The 21,845-nt window shown below is 43.6% G+C and overlaps 1 protein-coding gene across 2 annotated transcripts in view; it reads right to left on the minus strand.

The window, feature by feature from the left end:
* Positions 1-892: 892 nt before the first annotated feature.
* Positions 893-21,845, minus strand: part of LOC138611473 (zinc finger E-box-binding homeobox 1-like) — a 70,143-nt gene continuing 49,190 nt past the window's right edge. For both annotated transcript variants that reach the window (XM_069684616.1, XM_069684617.1), the window contains exons 3-8: positions 12,174-12,326; positions 11,174-11,376; positions 8,081-8,198; positions 5,713-7,505; positions 4,571-4,739; positions 893-3,141 (exon numbers count right to left, since the gene is read on the minus strand). In XM_069684616.1, the coding sequence (XP_069540717.1) occupies positions 1,565-3,141; positions 4,571-4,739; positions 5,713-7,505; positions 8,081-8,198; positions 11,174-11,376; positions 12,174-12,326 (4,013 nt within the window). In that variant the 3' untranslated portion in view covers positions 893-1,564. The remainder of the gene's footprint in view (positions 3,142-4,570; positions 4,740-5,712; positions 7,506-8,080; positions 8,199-11,173; positions 11,377-12,173; positions 12,327-21,845) is intronic.

Consider the following 21,845-nt stretch of genomic DNA (forward strand, 5'->3'; position numbering starts at 1 on the left):
AAACAAAGAAAAGATGGATGACTACAGATACAACTTCAACAATAAGTGAAAATCCAAAGAAGAAGAAACAAACTCGACGCTCAGATGAAGCAAACAGTCTAAAAAGGAAAGCGACCGTCAGCCAGGAAAATCAACCGTACACTTCTGGTTATCTTATATGTGCCCGCAGTTGCCTTTTATCGCCATTAGGTGTCGCCAAATGGAACGAAAATGAGAAAACTTTGAGATTGTCTCTTTAAATGAATGCTATAGATTTTAGATTGCTGTTGAATTATGGGTCTTTTTATGGACTAAACCTTGAATCAATAATGACAATAATCACTATTTGAAGCTCTGTGATTCCTGGAGTTCTTGTGCAGTCTGAAAACTTTTAAAGGCCTTGAACAAATTCACTTCACAGTACATTTTTTTTCAGTAATCGTGGCAGAAAGTCTGCTGTTCTGTGCAAGTCGACAAACATTAGTCAATATGGCTCTCTTGGGTAACAGAGGAAACATAATACTGGCTACATGTGTGAAGAAGAAATAATAACACTGTTCAATGGCACTTTTAACAGCACACAGGTCTTGCATAAGGCTGGAGGCATTGGGGTGGAGCAGGAAACAGCCCTGCTCCTTCACGTACAGTATGACTTCATATATATATATATAAGCTAATAACACTGAAACACTGAGAACATAAGTCAACCAAAATAAGGAGAAGCTTGGTAAGAATGGGCGCGCGTGTTTTGTGACGCAGCCGAGCCAGGCGGGGAGGAGTCCGCTTCACATGGAGACTCCACCCGCTCGGGCTCAGCGGGGTTTGAAAACACAGGCGCCCGATGCTGGCTTTGAGGTTGTGACTCTACCTTCCCTGATTGGACAAATTTGGTTATGGCGTTCAGAAGCCACATTCTCGTCCCGTACTCCCCATCCCGCCCACAACCCTCCCCAAGGATACTTTGTTTTCTTTAAGGCTAACAGTCAAACTGAAAACAAAGGTAATGCTAGCTAGCACGGACTAACACTAACACAAACAACATCTGGCTAGCTAGTGTACGTATATAACACTGAAGGGCATACGATGCATGAGGCATGTATCCATAGGTAAACCAGGAATACTGTAGTGCAGAGGTTTTTGTTCGTAGAACTCAATAAAATACTGATTTAGGAAACTTCATTGGCAATAAAAAGGTATAGAAATCTTTCTCATCTTTACAGGTTAAAATGTTTTCAAAGGAGAACAAGATTAGTAACACTGACCAACCGAAAACAAACAAACAAAAACAACCTGGGATGTCTCAGTAACAAGTCTAACAAGTTGATGGGTGAGTTCGGCTTTAAAATCTGTACTTCTATAAACAATTTTTAACACTGATAATTCATTTCCACAAGAAAAGAAAGTCACTTTTTTGTTTTTTAAGTTTTCTTTTTTCAAGTTCAGGCACACCTGGGTTTGTACACAGTAGTGGACCGTTAAGATCAGGCAACCGCTGCGACGCCGTGACTTTTTTGCGGTTTTGTCTTAATGAACTCGACTTTAACGAGTGAAAGATTAGAACTGTCCCGAAGAGAGTTTCCTTCATTTATTTGGCGTTTGTCACCTCTTCCTCTGTGGGTTTGACGCCATCTGTCATCACTTCCTCTGTGGGTTTGACGGCGTCTGTCGTCAGTCCCTCTGTGGTTTCGGCGCCACCTGTCGTCACTTCCTCTGTGGGTTTGACGGCGTCTGTCGTCAGTCCCTCTGTGGTTTCGGCGCCATCTGTCGTCACTTCCTCTGTGGGTTCGGTGGCAACAGTCGTGTCTTCCTTTGTGGGTTTGGTGGCATCAGTCATCTCTTCTTCTGTGGGTATGACGCTGTCTGTTGTCACGCCATCCGTGGGTTCGACGCCACCTGTAGTCACGCCATCCATGGGTTCGACGCCATCTGTCGTCACGCCATCCGTGGGTTCGACGCCGTCTGTGGGCACTTCATCTGTGGGTTTGACGCCGTCTGTCGTCACTTCATCTGTGGGTTTGACGCCGTCTGTCGTCACTTCATCCGTGGGTTCGACGCTGTCTGTCGTCACGCCATCTGTGGGTTTGACGCTGTCTGTCGTCACTCCCTCTGTGGGTTTGACGCCGTCTGTCGTCACTCCCTCTGTGGGCTTGACGCCGTCTGTCGTCACGCCATCCGTGGGTTCGACGCCGTCTGTCGTCATGCCATCTGAGGGTTCGACGCCGTCTGTCGTCATTCCCTCTGTGGGTTTGACGCCGTCTGTTGTCACGCCATCTGAGGGTTTGACGCTGTCGGCCGTCACTTCCTCTGTAGGTTTGACGCCATCGGTCGTCACTCCCTCTGTAGGTTTGACGCCGTCGGTCGTCACTCCCTCTGTAGGTTTGATGCCGTCGGTCGTCACTCCCTCTGTGGGTTTGACGCCATCGGTCGTCACTCCCTCTGTAGGTTTGACGCCGCCGGTCATCACTCCCTCTGTGGGTTTGACGCCATCGGTCATCACTCCCTCTGTGGGTTTGACGCCATCGGTCGTCACTTCCTCTGTAGGTTTGACGCCGTCGGTCGTCACTCCCTCTGTAGGTTTGCCGTTGTCTGACCCCTTTGCTTCACAGTCTGTCACCTTTTCTGTCCCTGCACTTGGTGCTTCCTCCATTTCTTCACTTGTTTCCTCCATCTCTTCATCCCCCATGTGCTCCTCCCCTAACTCGACCTCAACGACATCACAAACAAGCTCCATGTCAGTCTGTCTTTCCCCCTCCTCCTCCTCTTCATCCTCTTCGTCGTCATCGTCAAAGTTACCCTCGTAGATCTCACACTCGCCGTCGTCCACCTGCACGACCCGGATGTCGTCCATGCACATGGCCTCATCGTCGTCCTCTTCCTCGTCTGAGTCCAGTTGGGAGGGCGGGGTTGTTGTCCGGCTGTCCGACAGCGGTCCCTCCTGGGCCCTGCCTAGACCTGAACCGGAGTCCAATTTTGGACCGTCCTTCTTGCAGTAGGAATAGCGGTGGTTCATGTGCTGCGAGTACGAGCCGGAGTGAGAGAAACGCTTCCCGCACTTGTCACACTGGTACGGTTTCTCACCGGAGTGCAGCCTCGAGTGTTCGATCAGGTGGTGTTTGTGTTTGAAGGCCTTCTTGCAAACAGGGCACTCGTGGGGCCGTTTACCTGTAAATGATAGAACAAAGCGTTAGATGGGGACTCAGACTGCCGCTCCCTGCAATATAACTGAACTGCAATGACACAGACTGAAGAAAACTGGGAAAAGGTGAAACTGTTAAAGGAAAAAGGAAAGTGATCAGATCTATCCATCTGATGTTCTGCTTTTCTTTGAAGTCTTCAAGTTTTCAGCAACTGAAGATAAAAAGTAAACAGTGACTGGAGCATAAAGGAGCAAATGGCCCCTGGAAAAAGCCACCACCAGTTAAAGCTGGTGTTCTCTGTAATCAATAGAAGCAATAATATTTGAAATTGGCGCCATAGCTGTGGAGAAAGTCGTACAAACAGCTTGTGGTTTCGCCCATTCTACATTCCTACAACACCCAGTGTGCATTGCGCCCCTCACTGACTCAACAGCTCAGAGTGGGACAGAGTCTGCAATATGACGAGAATATACCGGTGGATCGTCTAGAAAATGTTCTGGTCTGCAGTCTACATTTCAAACCCGACGATTTTGAAAGAGGCACGACATCGGAGGCGGGCAGCCTAGATTGAGGAAGTGTAGTTTAGCGAGCTGCCTGGCCTCCACCAGATGACGCGTTTTATGCAGTCTGGCGGAGGTTTTCCAGGGCCCATTGGAGAAGCAGATAGGCAAAGGCACAGAGCCAAATTGCATTTTTTTCCTACCATAATGGCTCTACATAATAGCATGATAGGACTGAGGTTGAAAATCAGCAAAGTGGCCCTTTAATTTATCATGAAAATGTATTAATTAATTAACTGTAGCATTTTAACTCTTTGGGCCTCTAGCAAGTATTTTTAAAAATCACTCTTTGGTTAAACTTTTCACCACTGGTAGACATGCCACAGATGACGAAGGCTGTTTTAAGGTTTCATGTGGCAAAAATGACATCATGTCACATAAAGTAGGTTCAGCCCTGACACCGTTCAGCAGCAGGTAAAGTGTGATTATCCAAATCCCTGTAAACAGAGCTGGTGGTTTGTGCTTAAGTGAATGATGTCATGGCTGAACAGTCACACACCTTCGCACAATAGTGCAGTCTAACGCTAACTGCAAACAGATCATAATAAAAGCACAGTCCTGTGTGAAGCTATGCAGAGCTGCAGGGAAAATATCCAGTCAATTCAATTTAAGAGACTCATGTCCATAAACACTGATGTCACTATTTCTGTGCTGGTATATTTACAGGCCAGCTGTCCTATAAAAGTCACAATCACACCAAGTATAACATATTTAATTAGAGGTGATGTCACGTTTTAAAGTTTGGCCCTGAGAACTACAAATACCTTTGGGCAAATCATCATTATGAACAGATCTTGACTTTGTTTAACTGTAGTGCAACAATTACCACATTAGTGAACTCTGGATCATTATTGAGGTAATTTGTCTGGGCCAGCTTTTCATTCTCAAGAATACCTGTGTGTTCGTATTTGTGCCTGAGCAGGGAGCTGCCCTTCTGGAAGACTTTGCAGCAGAGGTCACAGGGGTAAACGCTCAGCCGTGGCCTCTTGGCAGCTGAGTCTGATTCCAACTCCTCATCCACCTGGGCGACGCAGTCGGAGCTGGTTTCCTGCTTCTTCTCCTGCTGTAAATGGAAGAAGAACACATTTATAATAGAGGTTAAATTATTTTAATAACAGGTGTTGGGTGGAGGGAAAGTGAGGAGATCAGCCTTGGGATCATCGTTTAGTTTCCCTAGGTTGTCTGAGAGGTCTGGACAGTAGACGTTAATTTATAAATTTAGAGCTGTTTTTGAAAATAATAAAAATACAGATTCAGATGTTAATATACCCGACTATTAAAAATAGATTGTTCAACAGCTTTAATGTGAGTGTGACTGCATTTCAGTCCTGACATGATTTGTCCCTTTATTTATCAACATTTACAATCAAGGAAGTTAAAAACTTATCAACAGGTTTTAAGGTGGTGATACACATATCAAACTTTTACATCAACAGACAACGTCAGTGCGCAATGTTGACCGTACACTTTTGAATAAGGTCAACCTGCTCTGATCTGGAAATACCAGGTCAGCAGCGACCTCTTGTGGTCATCACACAGAATTACATCAGAAATGCTCCAATCACAGCCCAGATTGTGGGTCATGTGATCTCTATGGCCTGAAAAAATTTGTCAGTGAGACGATTTGTATTAGATCGTTTGAGCTAGCTTAAATTGCAGTTGTACTTGGAGTTGCTTTGGTAATGCCGTAGTTGTGACAGGAATGGAGTAGTACAGAGAGCCTTGTTGCTCATAGCTCTGTTGCCCTGAAACTCATTATGTTGCTTGTTGATGTTTACGTTGTCTGTTGATGTAAAAGTTGATGCGTGTATCACCACCTTTAGACTTCATACAATTTAATGCACGCATCAACCTGGTTCTAGACCCACAAATATCCGGATCTGCTTCTTTTCTCAGTTACTTATCACCTTAAATATCTTTCATCAACCTGGGTCCTCTGGTAATGATGGCGTTTGATGATGATTAGTCAGTAAGAAATAATTCAGACAGATTAATTGATAAGGAAAAGCATGGTTCGTTTCTTTAAAACTACCCACCCTGTGTCCGTTCAGCACAACAGTCTTTGCCCCAGTGGCGTTGCCGGCTGTAGTGGCGTAGGTGTAGGTGAGCTGGGGGATGAGGATGGTGCGCTTATTTGTGGTGTTGATGGAGCCGAGACAGCCCACTGAGCTCTGACCAGCAATGGCCACTAACGTGGGCAGCTGCGCGGCAGTGACAATGTTGACAGATCTTCCGGTTTGAGGTGTGGTGACGTAGATGGTCCGACCCTCAAACTGCTCCTTCCTCAGGCAGGTCAGGTTCAGGGGATGCTCCTGCTGCTTGGAGGGAGGCGTAATTGTTTCCAATGCTGCTGCGATATGTTTAGGAAGGGAGAGGTCAAGCGGCTCTGCCTGGGAGCCCGGGGCCTCTGGATCTTCTGGCTCTTGTTTAACGATGACGAGGTCCCCGCTGTCGAGGCTTAGTGGTGAAGAGTCCGTCGGAGAAGCGCTGCCAGAATCTGGCGAGGCTCTGTTGGATGTTTTATGGGTGCCGTCTTCATCGGCCTCTCCATTCCGATTCAAGGCATCCTCTGAACTAGCATTTGTCCTTTTAATCTTTTTTGACACCACGTTAAAGCGTTTTTTTCCAGAGTTCATCTTGGCAAACCACTTTCTGACCACTTCCACGGGAATACTGACAGACTCTGAGATCTTTGTCAGCTCTTCCTCGCTGGGGTTGGCGTTGGATGCAAAGTAGTTCTTGAGGAGCGAGAGGAGGTCGTCCACAGGCGGCTCCTCCAGCGTCACCCCTGCCTCGCTTAGCAGAGCAGCGAACGAGGGGTCCAAAGCGGCGGAGTCTACAGCCTCCCCGTTGGCTGCTTTGCGGTGCTGGAGGAGGTGCAGCGCCTCCAGGTTGTCGGGACAGTCGTCGCAGAGTAAACATGTACTGGAGCTGTTGACTTTTGGCATCTGAGCTGTTTGAGGGACTGAAGTCCTAACAGTTTTCTTTTCTGTCTGTGTGACTGCCTCTGTCTCCATGATGGGCACTGATTCTGGCTCTGACTTTACAATGGAGAGATCAGCCACCTCTGGGGTTGGGGGTTTATCTGTTTTGCTAGGGGTGGGGGCGGCAGCAGTGGTGACAGCAGGAAGAGGGAGAGGATTGTTTTTGGCAACAAGCGGTGCAGACTGGGTAGTGGCAGTGGTGGCGGCTGCAGGGTTGATGCTGTAGTTGATGATGATCTTCGTAGTGCCGTCGTGATCCACGAAGGCAGGCAGGCTGATGATCTGCTGCTGGGGCTGCTGGACTACAATTCCCTGCTTCCCCTGCGTCACCACCCCGTTAGCTGTGCCCAGCACCTGCCTGAGCACGTTTCCGTCCATCGCCACCTTCAACACATTCTGCAAGTCATTCAGATTGATGCTAATGGGCGACATCAGACCGACTGTGGGAACGACCATAGCTACACCCTGAGGCAGGGTCGCAGGTGAAACCACAGCCGGTTGTGTCGTTCCACCGTTCACCACGCCATTCACCACGCCGTTGGTGCCGGCTGCAGACGCCTGTGTCGCCATCACAGGCTTGCAGGCGTATTCCACAGGTTCAGATTTGATCTGGGTGACGGGGAGCTGCTCCTGGAGGGGTTTGCTTTCAGTCTTCTCTTTAAGAATCATGCGGGCCGGAGCTATTACGACTGGTGTGGTCTGGTTGGAGGGTGGAGGGGATTTGATCGACGTTCGAGGGACACCATTGGGAGGTGCTGCACACTTCTTACTGCTGATGTGTGAGCTGTAGGAGCCTGAGTGGGAGAATCGCTTCTTGCAGTTTGAGCATTCATACGGTTTCTCACCTGAGGGGGGGGGGGGGGGGGGGGGGGGGGGGCACACAGAGACATTACACTGTTAAAAAACACGCTCCATCAGATCTTGAACTACGTTGATCATTATCTAAATTATGTTAATGTTCTCTTGTTCCTTCCTCTTTACGCAGTGGAATATGCATTTAGCACTGAGTATGAAAAACTAGCACCAAAATAAGAGTAAAATACAAAAAGCAAATTTTAAATGTCTAGTTAAATTTGTTAACTTCATCTTTGACTAGTGTATTGTTTGTTTCTTTTTGTTTCACTTTTGTTATTGCACATGATCTGTGAACCAGACAGCCATCATTATTTCTGTAAACCTGATGTAGCAGCGCCCCCAGAAAGACATGACTGAATAAATACAATCATCTGACCAAAACTTCATGTACGGTTTATGAATGTGTGGGATACATTTCTCTGTGATTCTACCTTTTTTATGGTTTGATAACATCTGTTAAATCAACCTCAAACACACTGAACACAAGTGAAAAGTAAACCAGGCTGTGGACTATAAATGTGCCTGTGTCTTGGTGCGAATGGCTGTTTTCAGGGTAACAGCTCACCGCTGTGAATGCGCAGGTGCTCCTTCAGGTGGTGCTTATACTTGAAGGCCTTGGCACATTCGTTACACTTGAACTTGCGTGTTCCAGCTGGTCCTCCTGGTGGCTGGGAACTGTGACGCTGGACAAACAAACAAACAAAAAAAGAAAAGAAAATACAAAACAGGCATGAGGAGCTGCAGCATATGTGAGTCCATGTGATAGAAATGATTAAGAGGTCTTTATTTTGCTATTGTTACAATGAGCTGGGAAGTATTCATGGCATTATAGTAGCAAATATTACAGAGAAAAAGAATAACACATTGTTGCTGGTGACAAAAAGGTTTCTTTTCATCTCTCTGGATTCTTTTCCCCAAACGGCGTGATTAGGTGCACTCTGGCCATTTTTATCCCCCAAAAAAGGCACCAATGTATGCATTCTAGTATAACATACGCCATTTAATCTTCAAAAGTTTGCTACTAGAGTTGGAGTCCTACTTCTCTCTACTGAACACAAAAATTGACTTTCCCCTCTCTCCTTTTAATAATTATCTACTTAAACGAAAGGCAACAACAATCAAAATTAATCAGTAACGGTAGTTAAAGTTCTTGTCACATCCACAATAATAAGTGACTGCACAACAAACACTGCTGGTGGCATCCGAGCCACTTGAGCACGGTTTCCAAGACAACGCAGGGGTGGAGGCTTTCGTCATACGTGGGCGTAGTATAATCTAAAACGTGTCTGCCCATGGTTAAAAGAAAAGCCCTTTTGAAACTAGTTCAAAGATTAAAGTTAATTATTTCATTAATCATGCAATCGATCAAACCAACTGCCTTTGATTTAATACAATAATCAATTATCTGAATGAGTAATTGTTGCATTTAGCTTATTTGAAAAAAATTGGACAAAAAGGAGTGCGACCTTACCTTTACGACTATAACCGTGCAGTTTTGTGAATTTGCAACTCTGCACGTTGCAACCTGAGCTACAGATCGGATTTTTTACTTGTTCACGTGACATGTAAACATTGCACTAGATCGAAAAACAGGGTTCAGGTATTGCATCAATCGGTGTCTGTAATCCAGTCCTGTGCATCAATGTCCTAAGGATATATGTCTTCTTCTATGCCGTTAAGTTTGTCCAACCCCGTTTTTCTGTTTCCTTCCTCCTTCCTGAGTTAAGCAACCTTCACCGAACTAAACAAAAGGCACGCAGGTATCCACCGTGGCAGGTGTGCCATGAGGTGAGCGCGTTCCCCAAGATGACGCCCCCTTCCCATCATGCAGCACGGTGTGACGTAACCGTTACCTTTATTTACTTTTTACTTTTCCGCGCGAAAGTGTCATAGCACTAAGAGCCTAGGTGGAGGAGCTCAGCACTCACACAGAGAGCAGAGGATAGGATGCAACGCTAAGATTACTTACACCAAAAGGTCAGACAACTTTCATTTTGGTCTGTTATCCGGTGATTCAACAAACCCTCAGTATAACCCCGGACTGTGGTATGACCCTGAAATGAAAGTCGCTTTTTGGTTTCAGAACAGCTGATCTGAGTTTGTTCAATCAACTCTCGAGTAGGTTCAGCCGGAGTTAAGTGCGTGCACGCTGACTATAAATGGAGCCCCGATACCACGATTCACCTTGGAGCTTGAAATCCTCACGCGCACGTTCAGCAAAAACGAGCGTGTTTTTGAAAAATAAAGTAACACGACTGCAGCTGCAAAAGAGACGGCGTGGGAAGAAACTGCTGCTCGAGTGAACGCCTAAGTTTGAACTGGTCTGTTTATTTAATATTTAATCATGACTGGAATGGCATGGAAGCTAAAATTTAAATTAATTTAGGAGCAATCCAGCGGGACAAAAACGAACATGGAAGCAGTTAAAAATAAAATACCAGAACGTCATTCAAAGTACGACTCAGGCAGAACAGGCTCATGGGTGAACCTCACTTCAGTCATATTTCAAATATTAAACAAATTAAATATAATTCAGTGGTTGTTTTAATGTGCATTAGCTTTATCCCTAAGATAATGTTGATTTCACATACATTATGTCCTCTCACCTTAATCCTGTTTTTCCAATAACTAACGGCGGCTTTTGTATTGGTAGGAAATGAAGAGGACCAAATAAATGATCATTTGTCTTATCTGAGTGCTCTCGGCAGTGGTGGTGGAAAATCTACAAATGATGACTTTGACACAGGTTTGTCTTTTGATTATTTTATCTTATCATAATTATAAAAGACTTTTGCAAAGTGGTGAGAGCACCACAGAGACGACACGTTTTTTTTTATTCGGTAACTTCTCAAACCCGCGCGTGATACGGGCTGAATGAATGAAGAAGTCGAATGAGGGTTTATAGAGCCTAGTGGGAGGAGCAAGTCGCGTAACGCAATGACGTCATCCAGGAGGCTCTAACTCTTTGCCGTATTATTGATATTTTCACCGACTAATTTGAAGCATTTTTTTTCTTCCATTTTTTTAATTTTAGCCTTTATTTAAACAGGTAATCTCGTTGAGACACGTGATCTCATTCTCAAGAGTCACCTGCTTGGACAGCAGCAACAACATGGAGTTACAGACAGACAGCAATCAATACTAAACAATAATCAATAATCAATACAAGGATACAGAGATACAAGCAATAATACAATCATTGAAGTTTATAACATGTATTATGCATCACTGGTAAAAAAAGATGATGTAACAAATATTTAATATTTGACAGAAACCCGTCAGTAGTCGGAGCTGTTTTACTTTTCTTGAAGTTTACCTCACAGGTAAATGGTTTTAAAGGCGCTTTGATTATCCATTCAAAGGTTATTGTTAATTGCTAGATACTATGCAAAGCTAGATTTTGAATAACTAATAAAGAACAGTGAATAAAAGGAGACCCAAATGTCAATTATTTGTGAGGTTAATAGCATTTATATGAAAAAAAACATATGAAAAGTTTATATATAAAAATATTTTTTTCATCCAGATAATATATTTTTTTAATCCCTAAGACTCTTTTTTTATTTAGCCACGTTCCTCTTAACAGGTCATGGTTACTGCTCAACCATGCTCCGACACCAGCATGTAGTTTAAAAATGAGTTCGGGCTCTGCTGTTACCTGCTCCCTGTTGGGCCTGTGGTGGTTCATGTGCCTCTCTAGCTGCGAGCGGTAGGTGAACGTGTAGCTGCAGTGCGAGCAGCTGTAGTTGTCGTCGCTGGTTTCGTGGCGATACTTGATGTGCTCCTTCAGGGAGGCGTTGCGCTTGTAGCCCCGGGAGCAGTAGGGGCAAATGTGCAACTGGGGGAAGGAGTCTGGTGTTCCTGTGGTAGAGGCAACAGAGACAGGAAACTTAGAGGTTTATTATCTATGTTATTGCACTTATCTGCAAGTATAGTTCATCAGAAGTGCTTGTCAGATGATCAAATAGCAAACATTTCCAACACTTCGGTGGTGCTGTGTCCAATCAGACCTGCAACTTTCCAATTTAGACAGTCCTGTGATTTGTCAGCTGAGTGTCCTCCAGGGGAGCATGTTCTTTTCTTTGACCTCAGCTGCCACAGCCTTAGCCTAGGCTTTAACGCCTGCTAATGGAGCACTTGATACTAAAATAGAGTGTCTGGACTTTACATAAGCTGTACTTAGAATTTAAAGGTGTTGCTAGATATGCACGACTCTTCCTCAAAAGTCTGTTTTCTGGCTGTAGCTCCTGACTGTCCTGTATAATGACATGTACGTTGAGTTGATATTGATTCAAAGGGTATTAAGATGGATTTTTTGGCAACCCTAGGCATAATTACTGGTACTTACTGTATCTCTCAGTATTGGTTCACATTTCTCTGTACACTGTGTCACATTTGGAAGATTTAACATCAAAGAGATTACATTATAATGCAATTAAAGATAAAACAAAGACAAATAATGAAAAATAGAAAAGACAAATCAGTCTGAGTCATATAATCATATTTAAATCTTGCCTAGTGAAGCTTTGACTAGAAAAATTGAGTTGTGGGCATCAAGAAAGAAAGAAGAAAACATTTTTTATTATTACATAAATAGACAAAATGAATATTTGCAGTCACTACAATAAGTAAGCATTCTTGTAGTGTGTAAATGTTACCATTTTCATCAGCGCCTCCCGTCTCCGCTGGACTCTGCTCGTCCTCCGGAGCTTCAGGATAGATGATGGCTGTGTCTCCCTGCTGGAGAATCTCCTCCACTAAAGTGTCCTTCACCACCTCGTCTTCTTCTTCTGACACACACTCCTCCTTCACTGAAACACAAACATTTACAAAGTTAAGGATCATTTTCTGCACACTTTGAAGACTCTTTGTACCAAACTGACTGAACCAGCAGCATCATGTGGAGCAGTTTTGCAACATGCCCACTAGAGGGCAGCACAGGACTTCTTAATGATTCCCTGTGATGTGGCTGTTTCTGCCATAGACCCAGACGGACAGCAATAAGGGAAGTTTCTGCAAGGTCTGCCACTGAACAAAAATATAAACGCAACACTTTTGTTTTTGCTCCCATTTTTCATGAGCTGAACTCAAAGATCTAAGACTTTTTCTATGTACACAAAAGGCCTATTTCTCTCAAATATTGTTCACAAATGTGTCTAAATCTGTGTTAGTGGGCACTTCTCCTTTGCCCAGATAATCCATCCACCTCACAGGTGTGGCATATCAAGATGCTGATTAGACAGCATGATTATTGCACAGGTGTGCCTTAGGCTGGCCACAATAAAAGGCCACTCTAAAATGTGCAGTTTTATCACACAGGACAATGCCACAAGTGTCGCAAGTTTTGAGGGAGCGTGCAATTGGCATGCTGACTGCAGGAATGTCCACATCAAACCGGCCTCACATCCGCAGACCACGTGTAACCACACCAGCCAAGGACCTCCATATCCAGCATCTTCGCCTCCAAGATCGTCTGAGACCAGCCACCCAGACAGCTGCTGCAACAATCGCTTTGCATAACCAAAGAATTTCTGCACAAACTGTCAGAAACCGTCTCAGGGAAGCTCATCTGCACGCTCGTCGTCCTCATCGGGGTCTCGACCTGACTGCAGTTCGTCGTCGTAACCGACTTGAGTGGACAAATGCTCACATTCGATGCGTCTGGCACTTTGGAGAGGTGTTCTCTTCACGGATGAATCCCGGTTTTCACTCTACAGGGCAGATGGCAGACAACGTGTATGGCGTCGTGTGGTCGAGCGGTTTGCTGATGTCAACGTTGTGAATCGAGTGGCCCACGGTGGCGGGGGGGTTATGATATGGGCAGGCGTATGTTATGGACATCGAACACAGGTGCATTTTATTGATGGCATTTTGAATGCACAGAGATACCGTGACGAGATCCTGAGGCCCGTTGTTGTGCCATTCATCCACGACCATCACCTCATGTTGCAGCATGATAATGCACGGCCCCATGTTGCAAGGATCTGTACACACTTCCTGGAAGCTGAAAACATCCCAGTTCTTGCACGGCCAGCACACTCACCAGACATGTCACCCATTGAGCATGTTGGGACGCTCTGGATCGGCGTATACGACAGCATGTTCCAGCTCCTGCCAATATCCAGCAACTTGGCAGCCATTGAGGAGGAGGGGACCAACATCCCACAGGCCACAATCAACACCTGATCAACTCTACGTGAAGGAGATGTGTTGCACTGCATGAGGCAAATGGTGGTCACACCAGATACTGGCTGGTGATACTGGTTTTCTGACCCCCCCGGACCCCCCCAATACAGTAAAACTGCACATGTTAGAGTGGCCTTTTATTGTGGCCAGCCTAAGGCACACCTGTGCAATAATCATGGGCATATCATATCATATCTGGGCAAAGGAGAAGTGCTCACTAACACAGATTTAGACATTTGTGAACAATATGTGAGAGAAATAGGCCTTTTGTGTTCATAGAAAAAGTCTGAGATCTTTGAGTTCAGCTCATGAAAAATGGGAGCAAAAACAAAAGTGTTGCGTTTATATTTTTGTTCAGTGTATATTATTAAGATCAAAGCCTGGAGAATATCCAAAATAGACATTTGACCAATTAATCTATTGGCTTTGTTAACTGTTAATCTTCTTTACAGTAACAGATTTTTTAAAATGATCCTGAAAAAAATCCACCTACCCCACTGTTGATGTTAGTGAACTGTGAGGAACGATAAATGAGGGCTGGACTATAGCCTCTGTACATTGTCGCCGATTTAACCGCTGAGCTAAACCGGTGCCTTAAGGAGTTTTTGACAGCTAGACATTTGCCAAAACTCTGCACATATAAGAGTAAAAAGGGCATCAGTTGTGTCTAAACACACTGAAATCTATGATGAAAAAGGTGTTAAGTACATCAACTAAAACCACTCCGATAACTCAGTTTTGTAGAGAAATTGGGTCTAGAAGAGCCATGAAAGCTAAGTGTTAGTATTTTCAAAGCCACGCAAGAAAATATCCTACTCGAGTCACAGCTTGTTCCACTGACCTTTTCAAATTACTTAGCAGACGACGGTTAAAGGAAAAACATCAAAATTGCTCCTCATGTAATCGCTGTACTGTGCAGAAGGCCCTGACCTGTGGGACGATATCTGACAACAAGCCTTCTTTACAACAGGAACCAGCACTGAGCCCTGCTGCTAGTGCAATGTTTGCAAATAGCATTTCAGGGATAAACTTCACTATGATTCATAACTTGTATTCAGCTACATCCAGCTTATCTGATACCACAGCGGCAGACTGTGATGAAGTGTGGCTTGTTTTCAAAGAGACTATGATTCTCTGTGAACATAATGAGCCTGATTTGGAATAATTAGATGATTGGACTTTATTCTAATGTGGCACTTCAGAGGAAAGAGACCTGGGGATGCAACTCTGTAATCTATCCAACACTTCCTCTCATTAAACCAAACACACTTCTCTTTTCAAATTAACATCAGGTAAGAGAGTCAGAGAGACGCAGGGAGAAATGTTAGCACATAAACTCATACTGTTTTGTCACCAACCAAAAGCTAAATAAATGAGCGGTTTCAATAGACAGTGTGTGTAATAGACCGGCTTTTATGACACTTACCATTGTAATGTAATGTGTTCCATTGATTTATACCAGCGAGCTTTCACACGCTGAACTGCAAAGACACGCCAAAGAAGCTAAAAATCCAAACAGTTTGAAATGTCAGTTTAGGACCTTATTTTGAAAACATTCTGTAGCTCAAAGTGATTGTGTGTCTCACCAAACATCGTAATGCATTCTCAAGCTGTCTCTTGTTTTAACACTTGGATTATTATTTATCTCAGCTATGATACTAACGTTCAAGTTTTAGGAGACAAATAGTGGAAAGGGTTATTGTTTGTTTTAAAGTGTTTAAGTAATGCACTTTCTTACAACAGACAAAATCAAAATCAAAGCCACAGAGGCCAAATTATTTCGACTTTTTTAGTCCCTAATATGAGTGAAGCCCCAAAAATGCTGGAACCTACATTTCCCATAATGCACCTGGAAAGAGTGCCTCCAATCTCAGATTTACAGTCAAGTGAAGCAAGAGCCAAGGTAACACAATTTTATTGGTAATGTTAATATTAAAGCACAAAAATAGAACAGAAGAAAATACAGAGATTTATTTGTCACCGCTCTTTTTCTCTGATTATTATTTGTTTGTTTTCTTCTTCGTCATCTTTATTTTTTCTTTATATGAAGCGCCCTTATTACATTGTTTTGAAAGACTTTCTGTTTCTGTTCCTCTTTGGTCCGTACAGAGTTTCATCACCTTGTATGTCTGTTGCCTCGTGTCAGACCTGCTGTTATGTTATATAATAACCTTTATAACTAATGTAGTAAAGTATCTGGAGCAGAGACGTTACCTCACTTTCTCTGTGTAAAAATGTTGATAAGAACGAGCAGTGAGGTGAAACTGTGGCCAGCGTTGCCACAGAGACCAAGCATTTTAAGAGCAGGCAGGACCGGTGCCAAAGGCCACGCCTCTTCCTGCTGAGCCTTGTCAGGGACAGGTGCAGCTGTGTGTGTGTGCGCGTTTGTGTGCGTGTGTGTGTTCATAAAGAGGAGGTGGGACCAGGCCAAGCCCTGTTAAGCCTCATTTTAAACACACAGATCTCTGCTTCCCATGATCTCATCCAAAAGCTTTCCAAATCTCTCTGTTCCCCTCAGAAACACACTCCTCTACCTCTCATCCCTCTTTCTCTTCTAAACTCCTTCTTTCTCTCCCTTACCTTCTACTTTCATTCCTCCTCCACTGCTCTTTATTTTCTTCTCTTTTGTCTGTTTCTCTTCTTCTCTTTCCTCCCTTTTTCTTCCTCTTGCTTTTCCCATCTCTCCCAGAGTACGTCCACACTAACAGCGTGACTAAAGCTTCAGTGCTCTGTCAGTGTTCAGCCACAATCTGCATCATGTTTTTCACAGCACTTGGAACCCAATGCACAGCTACTGTAATTAAAATAGAAGAAATAGCCTTGAAGCAGAGACCACACTAACATGAGATGGTGAGTAAAATGGGTGGTTTGATTAAAATAGAAGCATATCTCCATCAGACGAGCATGAGACAGACTCCTGAAAAATGCAGGTACATAGAAACAAACCTATTTGTCTCTTTGTTTTGGCCTCCACACTGAGCCAGCATTTTTGACACCTTGAAAAAAGTTTTAGTTTTACTGTCCTTGGATTTGTCAGAAAAGTTAAGAGGACCACTTAAACTCTCTGTATTCACTGCTTCTTAATGTCCGTACTGCTGATAACAGAGCACTGGTGTTGCATTAACTGTATGGTGATTTTGCTGGACAACTTAGTGATTATAAAACTGACTGATGTCTGTGTCAGTGTCAATGTGTCGGAGCTGAAGTTTAATCAGCTTAAACCGCTTTCCAGACAACTAGCAGGTTAACCGTTTCTGACTAGGCTCCTACTAGAAAAAGTAAAATTTAACACTAGAAGCAAACGCGAGGCAGATCCATCTACCTCGACCTCATGAGGAAGCATATGTCTGACAACACAGAGCAATGATGGCATCTATGGAAGTGCACATTTTAAAGGGCAAACCATCAACGAAAAGGCAACATAAGGTCTGAGTTTTAAGAGTAACTGCACACTGCACAATTATATTGCTGTACTGTGATGAAACACATCAATGCTGGTGTTAATATTGACAGTTCTTACCAAATTTATAAACATCGACATTTCATGGGTTGGAAATGGCTCAAACACGCAATCTACTGTTTTAAATCAGCCCTGAAACTCACCAGCCGATGGTGACTTGGACACGAAAATGACATCACGACATTTATTCAAAAACAGGAATGTTATCGCCTGTCAATCAGAGGTGGGCGGTACATCCCCCAGCCCTGTCTTTGAGAGGGAGTCTGTGAAACTGCGCTCATTTTCAAATATATCCTGATCGAGATCATTCACTAGGGTTTACACTACGTTTGCTAGCACACTGTACATTAGCCTTCTAGCTAACATTACCACTCGGAGACTGTGCTCATTCTCTCTTCAGAATCAGAAATAACTGTAACAAGCTGCACGGGCGGTCGGGGCATGCGCACTTGAATTGCCTCAGCCTTCAGGCATTAGTGGGGCTGGAGCCAACGGCTCGAAGTGACAGGGTTTGGGACCACCACGGTCCTCCACCACACTAAAGAGCTCTTCTGGAGACTCAGGAGGGGAGAAGTCCTCCACCTCAAAAGAGCCCTCTGTGGCAGATGTGCCTTGTGACTCTATCACTCTCCATTTTTCTCTGGCCAGGGGAGGGGCCGTCAGTGAGCTGCCGGACACACCCACCGTGTTCTCAGCTCCTTGCCCACTTTGAGCATTTTTCTAAATTGTGCAGTGGGTGGAGTTCTGGTCATACCTGTGGGTGCAGTTACACTTTAAATAAAATAATACTATCATATAGTCAAACATGTTCTGTGTTTAAATATAAAAATATGTCACCAGGGTAATAAGGTAGCTTGTTGAGGTAAACCATCTCTGAGTCGTTTTCTCTGGACATCCTGTAAGTCAAAGTCTGGACAATGTTAAAAAAAAAATCCAAAAAACAGATAGCAAGGCAGTTTAAGGACTAATGTTTATTTCTGTCTCTGGTTCTCATTTAAACTTTGTAACCAACACCCAAATTATTAGCCAAAGAAACACCAGTTTGTGATGGTCAGCCATCTTTCTTTGTTTACAAATGGTTCAAATGGACGCTTACAGGTCGGAAATTTTAAAAGGAAAATTCCGACTTTGGCTTTAACAACACGAGTCGTGATACAGATTGAGTTGAAGAAGTAACTTTATACCCCTTTTTGTCTTCACCTTCTTTCCTACTCTTTGTTTTCCTCACTATATCCAACTTCACTTCCCTCCATCACTGTTTCCACTTTGTTATTCTACTTCTTTCTCCCCACTGCTTCACCATTTCTATCACTCCTCACCATTTACATTTTCTCGTGTTACTTTTACCTCAATCTTTCTGTCCACTTTTCTTTAAATTCCATGTCTTGCCTTTCTCTCTTTCTGCGCCTCGCCTCCCTCCAGTGTTTTCTTGCTTCGGTTCCCTCCATCACTCGTCCTTCCTTCCCTCCTCCCCCCTTGCTGATACACCTCTCTGCATATTTTCCCACCACACTCTACAATTACACTTAATGCCTCACAAAAAGCCACAGAGTAATGACGACTTGGACCCTGCAACAACACACATGATATATCAGACTGGAATGAAAACAGGAAATCATGTGGTACACACACACGTACACGTTCTATCGGACACTGTTGCTCTGAGTTATTCACAAGCACTAGCACTCACTAAAGACTAAAGAGCCACATACTCAGAGAACTGCACTTGTGTACCTTGCCAGAACCTGTCACTGTGAGTCCATGGTGAATTTATAAGGCAGGATGGATTGTAGCTGCAGTGCGGCCCAGACTGCAGGGGGAGTATCAGACACTAATCTCTCACCAGAGGACCAACTCAACACCAGCTGCTCTCCCTGCTTTCTCCTCAGACGGTGAGGAAAGAAAGGATTGAAAATCAGACAATCAAACTTATCGCGCAAAGCCTTTGATGGGTTCTCAACATGGCTCTACAGGGCTGCAACGTTTCATGACTTTTCCATGACTTCCCTCCAACGTCCGTAGAGATCTAAGTACCTCTCTCCTTCCTGGTCTGTTAGGTTTTTTCTTGAGGAGTGAACAGGCTGCTTTCTTGTGCAGGTGAAGCTTAAAGACAACAGGTAACAGAACACAAGTCTAAAAACATGCTATGATCTTTTAAAGGGACTTTATTTTAGTGCTCACAAAGAACTGACTCACACGACACCTACACATTTTAGTACACTGAACAAAAATATAAACACTTTTGTTTCTACTGCCATTTTTCATGAGCTGAACTCAAAGATCTCTGTCTAAATCTGTGTTAGTGAGCACTTCTCCTTTGCCCAGATAATCCATCCACCTCACAGGTGTGGCATATCAAGATGCTGATTAGACAGCATGATTATTGCACAGGTGTGTCTTAGGCTGGCCACAATAAAAGGCCACTCTAAAATGTGCAGTTTTACTGTATTGGGGGGGTCCATGGTACCTGCATGTAAGCCACCTTATGAACAATAAATCATTGTATTACAACAGTCAACCTGCACTGTCTGCATTTAGGTCTTGTCCTCCTACCTGCACTCCCAAAGCTGACAGGCTAGCTGTATGATGTTGACTTTGTAATAATAGGTTTTAAGGCCAGAACTCAGACTGAAGAGTAACCACTATAACACATTAATTTGTGAAACAATTATCTTAAGGGGTTACTAAGTATCCTATACATAAAGCAAATTGCAAAGCTTATATATATGGAAATATTTATGTTTTGCTTTAATCACAACAACAAACATACACTTTTGATAACGTTCCTCAAGAAATCGAAATTTTAGCTCGTAAATATTTTGAGCAGAACATTTAACAGCATGAATAATTACCGTAAAATCCAGAATATAAGTTGCACCGTAATATAAGACATATTACGGGGGAAGAAAGGTTTTCTATTTATTAATAAAAAATGTGTACAGAAGTTATTTCAACAGTATTTTAATTCATTTTTATTTAAAACATACAAAACACACAGATTATCGCATGTTTCATCCGTTTTCTCCATGTGGAGTTTGTAATCCTGCTAGCTACCTGTGTGGTAGTTGAGCTCAGCCTACAGTAACGCTGATTGCTGTGAGGGTGGCGGCTGCACTGGTGGTCATGACGGCGCATGTGCACTTTAGCTAGATTATAGTGCCATCGTCTGGGTACAACATTGTAACACAATAACATCTCTCTGCATTTTATACTGGTCACACTGGTGTACAGGATGCAGCTCACTTTTTAGATTATATAAAGTGGGGCTTTACAGTGCCTCAAATGAACAGCGTCTTTAGCTTTTCTGTAGTGCTATTTCTTGGGACTTAACTACTGTAGTTGGCTAATAGTGCTTCAAGGTCATGCTGATGTTGGGCTCTAAAAAACAGCTGCACGCACTGTCCTAACCTGCTAGAGCAACAGCAGGATGAGGCCTTAAAAGTTAGAAAAGTTAGGTATCAAACAAGAGATACTAATGTGAAGGTTAACTGAACAACAACAAGCTAAGCAAATATTCTGTGGATAATTAGCAGCTAATAATATCCAAAGCACCACCTATCACTTCAAACACTGAGGAGAGGCTCTTTCACTTGATTTCTTTAGTTGGATTCTGAGTATGAGAAGAAACCAGGGCAGGAATAAAGAGAACACAAAGGCAAAGAAAGCAAGATGCAAGCAAGGTAGAAGAGTACAAAAAGAGATGAAAAGGGATCAGTGACTGTAGAAAAACAGCGAGTACACAGAGGAGAAAGCAGAGAGCTGAGAGAGGGTGAGAAACAAAGTGAAAGAGAGCGAGCAGCACTCTTGAGCACTGCTCACACCATGTAAGGCTTTATTCAGAAACAAAGAAACAAGCCTTCAGAGCAATATCTCCGAGTGTCACATTCTCGCCGTCTCCATGGTTTTAGTATTTCCTGCTTGGCTGAAACTGACTGCTGTTCAGATGAAGGCAGATGCTTGCGTAGGCTGAGCTGTTTGTGTGGAATGGAGGATTAAAAAGGGCATTGAGAAGCGGCGTAAACACGAGCCAATCAATCTGTGCTGGTGAATGCAGACCTGCTTCTGCCTCGGCGTATTAAATCCTGTGGTTCTTTAGCTGTTTGGCTTGTGTGAATGCTAAGGTGTGTCATGTTATTGAAAGTTTGCTTGTATGGGTAAGCACGGATCCTGCAAACTTTCTTACTATACCTTACCAGGAGGTTTGAGTTTAAGCTGTTTGGAGAGCAAAATGAAGACAAACAGCTTTTAAAGAGTTCTGTCTCTTCAGCTGGTGAAACTTCAGAAACTATTAACAGGCAGCATCAGAGGAAGGACAGCAGGATTGAAGAGAGACTTCAAGTCCAGCTGTGCTCAACAAAGCAGACACGATGCTTCCTGCATGACTAAACCTGTTCTGTGTTCATCTACAAGTGGACATCAAGTGCAAATAAAACCTGTCTGCACAGACATACAGGGAGCCGTTTAGCTGACTCAACTCCCCACAGTAACACACCATCCCAGCAGTGCTAATGAGGAAACTCATTAAAGTATTATTTTTCTAATATCTCACTGAACACTCCTGGTTTTAAACACCACATGGAATCGTATAAACTCATAAGTAGACCTCAAAAATAAATCTACAACTTTTTTGATAAGCTATTGATTCTGAGTCATTTTTCAAACAGCATATTGAAGGTTCAAAGGA

Source organism: Semicossyphus pulcher, unplaced genomic scaffold, assembly GCF_022749685.1.
Source record: "Semicossyphus pulcher isolate SPU_LCO1_2020_fin unplaced genomic scaffold, fSemPul1.0.p SCAF_7, whole genome shotgun sequence".
In the NCBI taxonomy this organism is placed as follows: Eukaryota; Metazoa; Chordata; class Actinopteri; order Labriformes; family Labridae; genus Semicossyphus; species Semicossyphus pulcher.